Genomic DNA, 14,206 nt, shown 5'->3' with positions numbered 1-14,206 from the left:
CTACTGATGATCCGTGCAAACTAATATTACCAGATAGTCGTGCGACCTATCTTGAGTTAGAAGTAACTAAAAGTATTAAGGAGACCAACACGCATTTAATATTGCACTAATATTTGACTATGAAAAAATGTCTTTTTGTTGGATCCTACAAAAAAATTTATTGGGAGGAATGTTAAAAAATATGACAGCTGTGCTTTGAAACACGTCTATGTCTGTAATAAATATTCATAATTCTTATGAAAGCACATGTGCCTAAAACTCCGCAAACCAATATAGTTCTAATTGATTTTTGTGTGACTTCACATAAATGACTTGTCAACACTGCATATCATAGGTTTACATTTGCTTACATAGCCAATACCTTTTTCTAGATTTCTGCAACTAAGTTTTTACATTTTACTTATAGACTGATAAGAAAACGAAAACCTGTTGGCTCCGTATGATAGCATTACACCAGGTATTTGCGGAACCAATTAAATAAGACTGCGGAATTAAGTAGGGTATTACAACTCTTAACGAGTATTACAATTTTCTAACGAAACATTTTATCATCGGTTTAACTATGACGGATATAGTTTGTCCATATCGATATATAATAACCACAATATATCAAATAATTTGTATAAAAACTAGCTATAATAGCAAAGCAAATCATTCTTACAGTTATAATCGAACTAAAGTGGAAAACATGAAATTCTTAACGAGCGCTCTATTCATGGTTGTACTGCTCTTCGCAGTTAGCCAGGTAAATTACTTATATTACTCCATACCTGCCTATACGAAAGTGAAAATTATTTCTCTCAACCACAGGCAAGCGTCTTACCAGCTGCTCAATTGAACGGCGACAAGTTTTCCCAAGGAGTCGATTCGGCAACCGCCGCTTCTAAAAGTGTTAAAAGCGCGGACTCTCCACCAAGAGAAGCTTCTACCTACATCATCTCAACTGGTAGCCCAACCGGAGTTGAGACCGTTTCCGATTGCATGAAGATGTACAAACCATTAATTGCTGACTTATCGTCTAAGGAAAAAACTGCAATTAACCACATGTCCGATTGCGTGTCTCAAGTAAAATTATATTCGGTTTGCGATGCTAAATTTGGTCCAAACATAAAAGAAATTGATTCCCGTATCTCAGCACTAAACCAAAAGTTTCAAATGTGCTTGGAAGAGGCTATTTCTCACATGATTTAATTTCGATGTTATTTGAACTATTTCATCGCTTTCGTCTCATCGCTTTCGTTTTATCTTTTCAAAGTAATAAAAATTTAATCGCATTAACAGTTAAATAATTTAGTTATTTTATCATTTATTTAATTTTTATCCATTTCTTTTCGTCTAACTAATTGATGAATTTGTGGGTGCTTTTTAGGGAATAATTTTTATTTGAAGATAACTTTCTATTTTTTTTAATATATAGTATATAATCATATATTTTACTTAAACGATTCAGCATATCCAAGATTCATGTTTAATCAACATTTCGGAATTTTTTTTTTTTAATTCTAAATCTGATTGCAGACATTTCAGCGAAGCTTACTTCTTTCGCATGTTATGCCTTAAGCAGCGTCATTTTTATAAACAACTTGAGGGAAATCGCTATATTATTGAGGGATAACGCAAATATTGTGGTGGAAAGCATTTCAAACGACAGTTTGCAGTATATTCACCTTCTAGGTAGCATCGGCTTAGTGTATACACTTGCTTTTAATACTTACTGATGCAGTATTTGGGTGAGGGCAACCAATGCAGCTTTCGTTAGTAAAAGTGCTCAGTAAGAGACTGCAAACAACAATTCTTCCGACAAAGTCTTAAGTGTAACACAATGCCCCTTAAAGATAAAATAGCCAAATTTTATAGATCGCAAAATAAATATCATTAACTTCTTCAGTGAACTCTGGTTGGATATGCAATTTCATATATGTACATTTTTGTGTGGAAAAATCTGTTGACCTGCATATAGCATTTTCTATTTCTGAACCGCTGATGAATATTAAATAAGACAATCTTAGGTATATTGAGGGGTTACATGGGTTTTCTGGGCTAAAAGACAGTATTTTTTCAAAAACTTTTTTCTCATATAAAAATTTAAATATTTTATTTAAGAAAGAAGAAATTTTAAAATATTTGGAAAAATATATTTTAAACTCAGCCATTGCGACAATGTTTCCGGTGACTCCTCGAAAAATGATGCGCCCGCGTTAGCAGAACAACACCTTACAGGATCATCTAAACTGAAAAAACTATAAATACAAAAAAAAAATAAAAATTTCAGAGAAAATTTTCCGATATATATATTTTTTTTTCAAATAGATGTAATCGAAAAAAAACCTCAAAACCTGTGTAAATTTTCATGAAAATCGGTTGTGTAGTTCCCGAGAAATCTTGCCAACTGACTTCAAAAATATAGTTTCGAGAAAAATGTGTTTAAAAACGGTACACTTGGCCTAGCCAGTCTCGAGCACACAAGTTTTCAAGTTCAAAATTTATAAGAATGTTCTGGAAGTGTTGTAGAATTAAAAAATATCCTAAAAAAATCGATTTTTTAAAACCCGTACAGTCATGTACATAACACCTTAATATTAAAAGAAATTTATCTCTGAAGTCAAACAATTTATTGAAGCATATTCTTCAAATATGTTAATTAGTTTCATTAATTATGTTTTCCAAAGCAAGAAAAAACCTAATACATTCACACCAATAAATTGTGAACGGCTTTAATTCAAATTGTTATTTGTGGATGATCACAACAGCAACAAATCAGAAATTTGTCTTCATAAAGGCAATTCTAAATGTCGACAAGCTTCATAAGTTATTGGAAGCATAGAAATAACAACAAAAATATAACCATTGTTTTACTTAGTTGCTAACAAACTCCAAGCGAGAATGCGCCACAAAGCAATATCTGTTTAAGGACATTAGCTGGCTTTTATTTCAAGTCATTTAATGCTCACAATTTATGTGTGAAGATATGAGTTATGAGCCAGCAAACAAGTGTGAGTATACTTCAATTTGTAGCTACGAGTATTGGAAAATAAATTTTTACAAAGGCACGAGTACACACACGTGCTGTCACCAAATTCTGGGCGCATCGTAGTTTGAGCGCACTTCTTCTACACACGCAACATATACGCCTATATATTTTTATGAGCATAATCGAGGTAGCCAGTCGAGAGCCGCTTCTCATATGTTGGCAACCACCGAACGTGCTAATGTGTCATCAATTTGAATTATCGCCAAAATGTGGCAACATGCAGACATGCCACAAACATGTTGCAAACACCTACACACACACATATACACTATTTAATATTATAAGCTTGGCTATTATATGAACGGCCATAACACTTGATAAGCTGCAGTAAATAAATAACTTCATGAACTCACACATATATGTATACATACATACACATTTTCTTGCAACATATTTCGGCTACGCTTCAAGCAGTCGCCGGCACTTAATGAGCTATTGTCTTTGCTCGAAACGTTTACCGGTCATAGGCTGGCCTTCGTTTATTTTACTTGGCGCATTTCTTCACTTTATTTATTACACTTATTCCCGTTATTCCCTTTTGGTGGCAGTTTTCCTCTTCATTGACTCATTGCTCTTTGCTTCTTTTACTTTGTACTCTTTCACCATTCGGCTTCACAAAAAGCGGTTTCTTTTCCATTCCGTTCGCTTTTTGCCATTTTATCATTGCTTTGCTCTGCCTCAGTAGTTTTAATTTGAATTTATGGCCTGATTTTTTCAATAATTTTTTGTTAGTCATTGCCATTTTTCTTTGGCAATTATTCGCATAGCCGCTTGGTGACACTTTGTTTTTTATTCGCCAGCCAATTTAATTCAATTTAAGTTGAGGGCGAAATTTGTTATTGTCAGTGAAGAAAAGTTGCCACTTGCAAGGAGGTATTTCTTCGCTAGCTTGTACCTATGTCCAAAAATATAATTATATATACATTTATTGGTGTAAAGTTTAAGGAATGTTCACCTGAAAGCCCAAATACTTTTATCAGCAAAGCTGAAAATGCTTATTTGTATCCAATATCAATTAAAGCTGAAATTAAAACTTAATTTCATGTATACCTGAACTCAATAATTTTATTGTTTTTACTTATTATTGCTTGTTATTTAGGTTACTCATACGCCACCGTCTAAATAAGGTTTAAATGCAAAAGTTACGTATACCACCCGCCATAAATGATTTCTTTACTAATCATTACTCTTGATTAAATATATATATATTTTTTTCAATATTTCGTTATTTATTTGATCTGTGTTATTACATATAAAGCCTAACAATAAGTTAGAAAATTTTAAATCTATTTAAAAACTATACTATACTATAAGTTGCTCTTTAGTAAGCAGGCATATCTCTTTTTTAAGTATGTTTGATAGCAGGAATGTTTTATATTTTTCGTTCTGCTGTCCTCTACTTCTTTCTTTGCCATAGGAATACCGAGAACTGTATGGATATTTTCATTACGCGAGTACCAAGTCGAACGAGTTATTGTTCTAAGCATTTTCGATTACAACTTTAATATTAGTTGCAGGGGTCGTACCCTACAGTTGAATGCCCTACAACCAAATCGGCTCTATGACCGCATTGTATAAAAATACTTTGTTGTTTAGGCTAAGTTAGAGTTTTTATTTAAAAGCCAATTTAAATTTGCAGCTTTATCTATTATTTCTATATAAATGGATACCGAGATAAGTTCATTCACTTGAAGTACTGAATATTGTTCACATTTACTGCCGGGCACATTTTTGGTCTTAACGAAAATTACACTTTTGTTCATTCACATTTATAAGCCATTCTTCGACATAACTTAAGCGTTCCGCTAATATTCTTTACGCTGTAATTTGGCATTTGTTACGGTTAACTAAAGCCGTCTCTTCCGCAAAAGTTGAAGTCAATAGATTATTAGCTGTTGGACGATCTGCTGAATAGCGTTGGGCCTAAAACACTGACCTGTGGTACACCAGCCCTTATCTGTCATTCATCAGGTGTGACATTTCCTACTTTAACCATAAATTGTCTATTCTTTAAATCAAATATTTTAGAAAAGCAGGGTAGAAGACTGAATGGTCTGTATGAAGACGGCTGTGTTGGGTCTATCCAAGGTTTATCTGCCTTGATGATCTGTGACGTTTTCCATGAAATTGGATGGTATTCAAGATAACCTCAAACGTGCAGTAATATTGGTAGATACTGTTTTTTCACAAAAATTTTGTGATGATTTCTGTTTATGCAAGTGTATCCTCAATATCTATATACTAAATACATATATGGATAAGCGCTTTGAAGGAAAAACTTTTTAAAAAACCATAAATCGAAAAATTACAAAGACTAAGGGGTTAAATCAGTGTGACACATTCAAAATTAATATTTGATAATTTAAATTTCCGAAAATATTCTGTGAAAACGGCAAGGTCGTATCTGGAATAATGTTTGAATGGAAGCGTTCTAAAGAGCGACCGCTCGGAGGTGTAAACATATAAAAGTGAAATTTTAAACGCGTTTTTCTCGAAATGACATTTTTCAAAATTGCTGACATCATAACTCATCGAGAAATTGGCCGATCGACTTCAAACGGGTATTGTTGAATAAATTTATTATACAATGACCTACGATTTTTTTGATTGGCTTAAAATTGTCAATTTGGCATTAAAAAACGACCAGTTTTTACTAAAAAAACGATTTTTTTTTTCAAAACTGCACTATTTTGTTAATTTTGGATATTTTTCAAAGATCATAGGTTTGTTGTATAGGAAATATCTTCAACTTTAACAACCTTTTTAATTTGGTTGTCTCGGCTACTAATTCGGCTGGAATAATGTCAGCTGATGGGACACCTTGTTTGGCACCTCCGAAGACAGCACATAACTCTGTTAATTTTCAAAGTTTAAAAAAAAAAAATCTTAAAATCTGATGAAATTTTAATGCCATATATAGCCTTGATTTGTAATGTGTCTTTAAAATTATATATGCCGAACTATAATATAGTTTTCTTTATGGCAAATTTAGCTCATGTGAGTGACGAAAAGGCCGTGAGGTTCCGCCAGGCCATATTCTCTATGGAGAAGCATTATGAAAGGGAATCGATCATAGAAATGCTAGCATATTATTGTTGGAGGCTTAGAAATGACCTTCTTGAAGCCAAATATTCACGGAAACTTATTATTTTTTTATATTAAACATTAATTTATTTAACTGTAGCTGATGTTTGTACTTTTCATTTAAAATATTCACAAAATATATGTTTTGATGTCAGAAGAAAACGATCGCGTCCATTTTTTCACTCACACATTGTTGTTTAATGCCCCTAGTAAATTCAATATTTGATATGAGTTTTCATCTAAAAAACAAAGTTAACATTTCTCTAACCGAGAGATCTGAAAACAACTTCTACGTTCTTCGCCTTCAACGTTTGTAGCTAAGAATATTATTTTGAGCCTCAAATATTGAATTGGCTAAAAAAGGCGATTTGTGGTAGTTATAAAAATACTATATAAATAGTTTTTCAACTTTAAGGGTATACTTATACATATTTTAAGAATACACAGTAAACATTTTATAAAAAATTTTGTGATCTCCGACGACGTTAAAACACTTCTTCCGTTGCTGCTGTGATTTGCGGTCAGCTAAGAAGATGAAACCTTTAAGAACAAAAATCTCTCTAAAAGATATTGTCTGTACAATGAACCTGGGTTAAAAAAAATACAAATGGCGGCGATTTAAAGAAAGTTTAATTTTACCCACAACTTTTGATATTTTTGGGCTGCTTTACTTCTATTTTTGGCCGGACCAAAGACAGGTAGGTCATTGTAGGAACACTCGTGTAGGAAATGAAGAATATTCAAGTTATTAATCAACCAATTTCAAGATTTTGAGTCCAGAAAAACGCATTTTGAAATAAACTGATGGAGTTAATTGAACTGAGTGGCGACACCATAGAATTCTGGAACTAAAAAACTATTTGATATAAGTGTCAATTCAAAATTGTAGTATATTAACTTCAATGATGTAACTTGTCCTTTTAGCTACATTCAAAATTTGCTTGTATTTATATACATAAGTGCTTTATTACTTTTAGCACCCAAAAACAACTATTTACACGTGTTTGAACGCAGGGTATATGTATGTGAACTCTATCTGAGAACAATGTAGCCACGTACCTTTTTGAAAGCAAACCAACAATTCCTTACAATGATAAAAATGAGTAGCAACAGTAACGGAACAAACATGCGTATAGAATCCTCTTTTTCAATTTTATCTACAAATTTGAATTGCACTTGCAATTTTGCCAACTCTAGCCATTCCACGCCGTCTAATGCATAGGGTAACCAAGTGAGCTAAATTTAATTTTAAATTAAACATTTATGAATACTATTTGGAAGATATTATTAATGCAATATTTGCAATAAATAGAATGCAGGAAATATAAAGTTGAAAAAAGTGTCTAACAAATATTTTATTTGTAGTTGCTCTTCGGGAACTTTTGTGCATTCAAATTTCACCAGATATAATTTGAAAGCACAAGACACTATAGCTATATTTTTTGATATTTACCAAAAACTATATATACTGCGTTTAAGATATTTCAGCTATTATTTACAACCCAAGCTTCAAATTTAGCTATAGATATGGTTGACAAAACCTATGAAGCTCTAGTAACCTATTAGTCTATTATATGAACCTTCAAGGATAAACTGCGCAACCTCTGCCGTAAATGTCTCTTATATTGTATAAACGGTTACTGCTCAGCTATGCACTTAACCTTGTATCGCTTTATAGTTTTAAGGCTCAAAAATATTCCCCAAAAGCACAGTCTCAAATTTTTCTTATACTGCCTCCCTACTAAAACTCAAAAGATTCTTTAAATTGCTTTATGTGGCAATCATATGTTGGAGCTGTGGTGCTTTTTAGTTAGGTATATGGCTTCTTCGGTAACATGTAACTTATCTCTGCAACAACAAAATCAACTTTTACAATACACTCATGCAGCGAAATGTATGAGCGCACACGAGTGAAAGGATTGTGACCCCTATTTTCATTTGCCACTCGCCAAGCAACAATTTGTTATTTAAGTGCATCTTTTATCGTACGTTTGTGTTTATTGCTTTAGAAGTGCAAGCATTTTCCCTCCATACTAACTTCAAACAACGCGCATACCCAGTCGGTAAATGAGTTGATTACCGAAGTATTGGCGAGTAAGTTGTGTTTTCAATATATTTTATTTTCTAGTGTTGCATTTGCAATAAATAACGCATAAATAAAAAGCGATATTTAATTTGAAAGCATCCTAAAGGTATACTACAAACAGCGTGTTCAGCCTAAAGGTAGGCTATAAAATTATTAAAGTGGAAATATTATTGCTTAATGCATTTCAATGTTTCATGCAATAACTAAAATTACATTTTATTTCAGTTCTTACTTTATGAAACTGTTCTCAAGTCTCCCTTTATTTTTCACAACCACAATACCGGTCCAAACCAACTAGCAATTATTTAACTGCGTTTAACTTGCACAACTGGCCAACAGGGAACGTCTTTTGCAGACAAGTATAATTGTAGGTGCCTGTGTATGTGTTTTGTAACAACTTTTTGAGGCGACAAATGTGCGTAACCACATTTTTGCAGGTGGCAAAGTTTAATAATAAATGCCATAAATCGTTTTGCACATAAACTAACATGAGTGGATAACTAGAAAGAACAACATCGTGTTACAAAAGCGCATAACTAACGCTTCTCAGGTAAATAGCTGCCACAGAGCACAACAGGATTGGGGGTCAGCTACACTTTCATTTAGTTAAGGCTGTAATGTGTTGTTCCGAATGATAAAGTGTGACGAAAGTGACACTATATTTCTGTTGTAATTTAGGTATGGTGAAGATTGGAATCCATTTGGCACGCAGTGACAAGAATTTTGTGCTTTTTGGTTTATCATTGTGTTTTTTTAGGAAAATAAAACTGACTTAACTTCAACTGCTTATAGAGTATGTGAGCCTTAATGACTAATAGTACTTAAGAGCTTTTCAATATTTAGAAGCAACTTAAGTTTTAGCTATTTAAGCGCCTAGTGTACATTTTAAATGTATATGTGAATGGTGATTCATTTTGAGCCTCCCTACTTTTTTTAAAGAAAAAAGTTTTATCATCATATAAAAAAAATTATTTGAAATTTATTTTTTTCAGATTATCTCCTTTAAAAAAAAGTTATCTTTTAAATGTTGGCGGCGGCGACGTCTCAGATGGTCCACCCGTTGAGTCCAATATTCGATGACTCGTTCGAGCTTGAATCGAAGGAAAGTCTAACGGTGTTATATGATACGATCTTGGTGTCCACGACACAGGAGGCGTGATATGCACAAAAACTGACTATTGAAAAAGTACATCTACTTGGATCACCCGTTAAAATAATTGATTCCATAAGTCAATTATGAGCTTAATTATTTACCGCCTTCCCATATGTTTTTTCCACGGTATAAGGTAACATTCTATTTTAAAACAATATCAACAGCAATCATTGGCTTTTACTTTCTGCTTGAATATATTTAACACATGGCACAGGCGATCAGTCATTTATACAAATAATTAAATATTTACAAAAAAAAGTTATCTTTTCATTTATTTTTGATTCACTGTTAAAATACTGATATTAGTCAACAACAACTTAAACACAATACCTTGTTCAATAATAAGTTTTTAACATTTGGTTTTCTTCCGCTGATCAATCACTGGAGTGCTTAGTTTTCTTTCGAATAGATTACACACCGACCGGGCTCGATGTTAAGTGCGAATGTTAGGTATCATCGGAATACAGGTTAAATCGATGCAGATAAAAGAGCAGTGCAGTTGGTCACTTTTTACTTACACAGTGTTTTTTTGTAATACAGAATTCTCGTCGTTCCGCGACTACTTATTTTTCACAATAAGCTGTTGGGTCTTTCAAAATGAATGTCGAGCGCTTTCTAGAGTAGGACTTTTCTGAGGAGTTGGATACAAGTTATCATATACATATGTACATATTGCTATGATAACTAACAGGTATCAGATCGGCTGAAAAACGTCTATGGTTTCTATGAAAGGCAAACACGTGGTTTCATTGTATATGAGTATTTTGTATTTGTAGAAGAATTTTGGTGAAGATAGTTGACTAAAATGTCTTCCAAGCTGAGGTTGCAATCATTAAGGTAGCTGTAGATCTGTTGCTCCGGAATGCAGCCTCCTTCAGAGAAGTGACTACTCACTCAGATAGCAGAGCGACGATAATATCTTTGAACGTTTAGGGTTGGTTGAGGAGTGCCTCACCTCACCTCGCTATCAATAGCCTCAAGTGTCTTATGATAAGACTGGTCTGGATGCCGGGACATAGCGAAATCGCTGGAAATTGCACAGCTGATGAGCAAGCAAGGAATGTTATTCTAGAATAGATATCGGTAGAATGGGATGTCCCATCCCGTGCTCCCGTATCCTCTTGTGTTATAATATTATATAGATAGCTGGGCTTCGCGGAAGCTTTGTCAGAGCTGGACCACCACCGGTATATGCGCTGTCGCAAAAAAAAATCGATCGCAGGAGACTTAGTGATCTCTTTGCCCTCAGTAAGGCTTGTCGCTTTCTAGTTGTTGGGCTTTTAACGGGCCCTTGCCCGACGTTCATGTTGTAAGGTTGGGAAGCTTACCAGACGCCCTTTGCAGGAGCTGAATGGAAGAATATGAGGGGGGGAACAACTCAACACTTTCTCCTTGACTGTCCCGCGTTTGGAGGATCAAGACTTAAACACGTGGAAGCGTTTACCACCGAACTGGCGGGAGTGGAAATCATCCCTTGTGTTGGCTACTTAGAGTTTTGCTAATTTATAAGTCCGGACACAGGAGTTCTTCTTTTCTATGCCTTCACAAAGGACTACACATAGCAGTCCACGTGCGATCTTCGATCAGCCATCTAACCTAACCTAGGTGACTAAAAATTGCCCTGTTGAGTTATATTTGAGTAAGTAGTAATTCAGTATCGGGCAACTGTAGCCCGTTAGCAGAACCAAAAATGCTGCTACCGATCGATGGTTTTTTTCGCATTTTCGAAAGTTCTCTTGAAAGTAGATGCGAAAAAGGCCTATATTGAACTTCAAGTGGCTTACTAATTTAACCGCACTTTTTGAAACTATCTCCCACCCCACTTTTTTCTATGCTTAGAAATCAGGAAAGACTGCTTGTTAGGAAATTGTCGAGATTGCAGCAAAATATAGGGTATTATAATACAAATTGAGATCGAAATGTTGAAAGATCGCCAAAAACGATTTATCTATGGATTGTTTACCTCAAAATAGTACAACCTGTTGCGCCAGTCCTTTAAAATACAAAATACAGCTTCCCACATAATACACTAAAACCGCTGAACTTTTTCGTTGCATTCTTCGCACTTAAAAATATTCTGAGTCAAATTCAATGGAGTGAAAAGTGTTGCCGAGAAGTAAGGGAAGATAGAGCCTTCGTCATTTTGTGATTATATTAGATCTATGGGAATATTTTGCATGGCGTTGAAGCGCTGTTGATATGTATTGTAGCCTCGCTTGCTACGTGCAGCCGATATCTGGCTGCATTTCATGTCATTTTCGCTTAGAAATTTTACGACGCTGAGTGATGGCTGGCACATTCACCATGAGCAGTCAGCACGGCTACAACAACAGCAGCAACAGCCAGAGTAATGAAAATAGCAGCAATGCAAGTGGCTGGGTAAGTGTGTGGATGCAACGTTTCCATAGCTGTAAGAGAAATTGCTGTGAAAACATTACGAAACTACAAAGATGTGTGCTGCAGCGAAGGTGTTAGATGTTGTCAAAAAGGCAGCGTTGGCAGCGCTACTAAACTGCTATGCGCGCAGACAACGGCAGCGGCAGGAGGATGTGTGCAGATACAAGATGAGGTAGACAGCGCAGTAACTTCATATACATATATGTATATGTGTGTGTGCTGCTGCTTTTCTTATAAACTTTACTTTGCACACTGTGATTGATGGCTTAGTAATTTACTTAAACTTGAAGTGACAGCTAAAGTTGCCGGAGAGTAGGACATTGGCGCACAGCTGCGCGTAAGCAACAGGCGCTGCCGCTGCTGCCTGAAGGTGTTCCGCTTGCCTTGTGCTATACGTACATATAGGTATATCAGTAGTTGTGCGGCATTGTCATTTATTTTTTAAACGCTGATGCGCTTTTATTGCACTGTCAGCTATGACTTGCAAAGCCTGTCTGCTTTGACTGCTTCCAGGCGCTTGCCTTCGCCGTGCGCGCTTCCTAAATTGCTTCATATTTCTGGCATGCCACATGAGGCAATGCAATAAAATTGACCGCAACGCGCACCCACTTGAAGTTGCACCAACGCGTGCGTTGACTGCGTTGAAGTGCTGCGCTGTGACAGTCGTGAACAGTGCCGCAATAACTGCAACGGCAACGTGCAAAGCCTTGCCGCAATCGGTGCGGCGAAGTGGAAAGTAATTTCGTAGATCAGTGCTGTTGGTGATATGAAGAGAGCTTGAACTAATTGCCGTGCGGTCGACCAAACGCACAATTCACATTACCGACTTTCGGAATTGTATACCCCCCGCGCACATGTTCATTTTCACCGTGTGCTAGTCGCAATGCCACAGTTACGCTTGTGTGGGTAAATAAGGAAATGTGTGAAAATGTGAGTACGCACATGAATATAACCATACAATTTTTCGTGAGTATTAGGGTGGTTCAAAAAACAATTGTATTTTTCCGCTTGGTTCTTGAAAAATTGGTTCTTAGACACCTCTAAGAGAGTCTCTCTGAATTTTAAAGGTACTGTGAGTTTTATTATTTTTGTATTTTTATAAAATTCATATAAAAAAAATTGCTTTCTAATAATCAAACCTTCTTTGAATATTAGGGTGGTTCAAAAAAAATATTAGTTTTGTTTGTTTAGTACATTTGCACGTTACATTAGGGTGTGACACAAAAATTGAAGCTTTTATTTTCCTCAGTTATCGTGAAGATATTATTATTTTTACCCACCCTAATGATTATATATTAGTATAATTGTACATTACATTAGGGTGTGACCCAAAAAGTTAATTGTTTATATATTTGCTTTGTTACCGCGAAAATATTATACTTTTTTACCCACTCTAAGTGGTATCTACTATGTATTAGTAATTTTGTGCATTACATTAGGGTGTGACCCAAAAATTTATTTGTTTATTTTTGACCTTAGTTATCCTGAAAATATTATTTTTTTTACCCACCCTAATTAGTTTATATTTGTATATTTGCGCATAACATTAGTGTGTGAACCAAAAAGTTTATCATTAATATTTTCTTATATACTTTGAAAATATCGTCCGAATTAACGAAAAAAATATTAATATTTATTGATTTTTGATTTACTGCACTTAAACAAATTATTGAATAGTGAAAATGCGAAGCTACCTACAGCGAAGGTAATGATAATTTTTCCTTAAGTCGACTCGTTTGAAGATTAATCGATGTCAAAGCTCAAACTTAAATCTTAAAAACAATTTCAAGAATTTCTGGAATTTTTCATATCTTTTCACAATTGAACTTATTTAATGAAAAAATATTAAACTTTTCCTTTGGCCTACCTTACTACACATGCTTTCATACGAGCACACATGAAAATGTACAAAATTTTGTAAACTTGTGCACTCACAAATATATTATCAACTGCGTACCAGTTTTAATTGCTTGCGTTGGTGCCTACGGTTGCTGGCTTTAGTGGCGTTAACGCATGCGCTGGTTAATAAACATTCGTTCGCCGCATTAAGGTCGCCAGCAACAACGTTAGTAGTGGCTTCATTTTCGCATATTCAAAGAACGACATAAAGACAAGCTGAAAATAGTGCAGCGTGATTTTCGGACAATTAATTGCAGCACTCTCATATGTGTATACTACAATGGTGGCATACTTAATTAGAATTTTCAACAGATATGGACAGCATACGTGGGTGTCGTAAAAGTATGCAGAAATTAATTGGACCTGCACTCGAGTGCGTCAAAAGGCAGGCAGGCGACATCAGTAAACGAAATGAAAGTTTTAACAGCGAGGCTGATGCCACTGCAAGTTACTGCGCCATTATCTGCCAAGTGTTGCTGGCCACGAAAAAATTGAATTCATTCCATAAAATGTTATGTAATTAATTAATAATAATAATTAAATAAAAAACTAAAAC

General features: G+C 34.8%; 1 protein-coding gene across 1 annotated transcript; it reads left to right on the top strand.

Annotated features, from left to right (window-relative positions):
* Positions 1 to 647: 647 nt before the first annotated feature.
* Positions 648 to 1,289, top strand: LOC120771717. The gene is made up of 2 exons (XM_040099871.1): positions 648 to 745; positions 811 to 1,289. The coding sequence occupies exons 1-2, from the start codon at positions 689 to 691 to the stop codon at positions 1,189 to 1,191; spliced, it is 438 nt and encodes a 145-aa protein (XP_039955805.1). The 5' UTR covers positions 648 to 688; the 3' UTR covers positions 1,192 to 1,289.
* The last annotated feature ends 12,917 nt before the right edge of the window (positions 1,290 to 14,206 follow it).

This window comes from Bactrocera tryoni, chromosome 3, assembly GCF_016617805.1.
Source record: "Bactrocera tryoni isolate S06 chromosome 3, CSIRO_BtryS06_freeze2, whole genome shotgun sequence".
Lineage (NCBI taxonomy): Eukaryota > Metazoa > Arthropoda > Insecta > Diptera > Tephritidae > Bactrocera > Bactrocera tryoni.
This window is presented reverse-complemented; position numbering and strand designations above follow the sequence as displayed.

Coding starts and splice junctions, on each gene's coding strand:
- LOC120771717 (XM_040099871.1), top strand. CDS start 689: ATGAAATTCTTAACGAGCGCTCTATTCATGGTTGTACTGCTCTTCGCA. Junction 746..810: donor TGCTCTTCGCAGTTAGCCAG/GTAAATTACTTA, acceptor TCTCAACCACAG/GCAAGCGTCTTACCAGCTGC.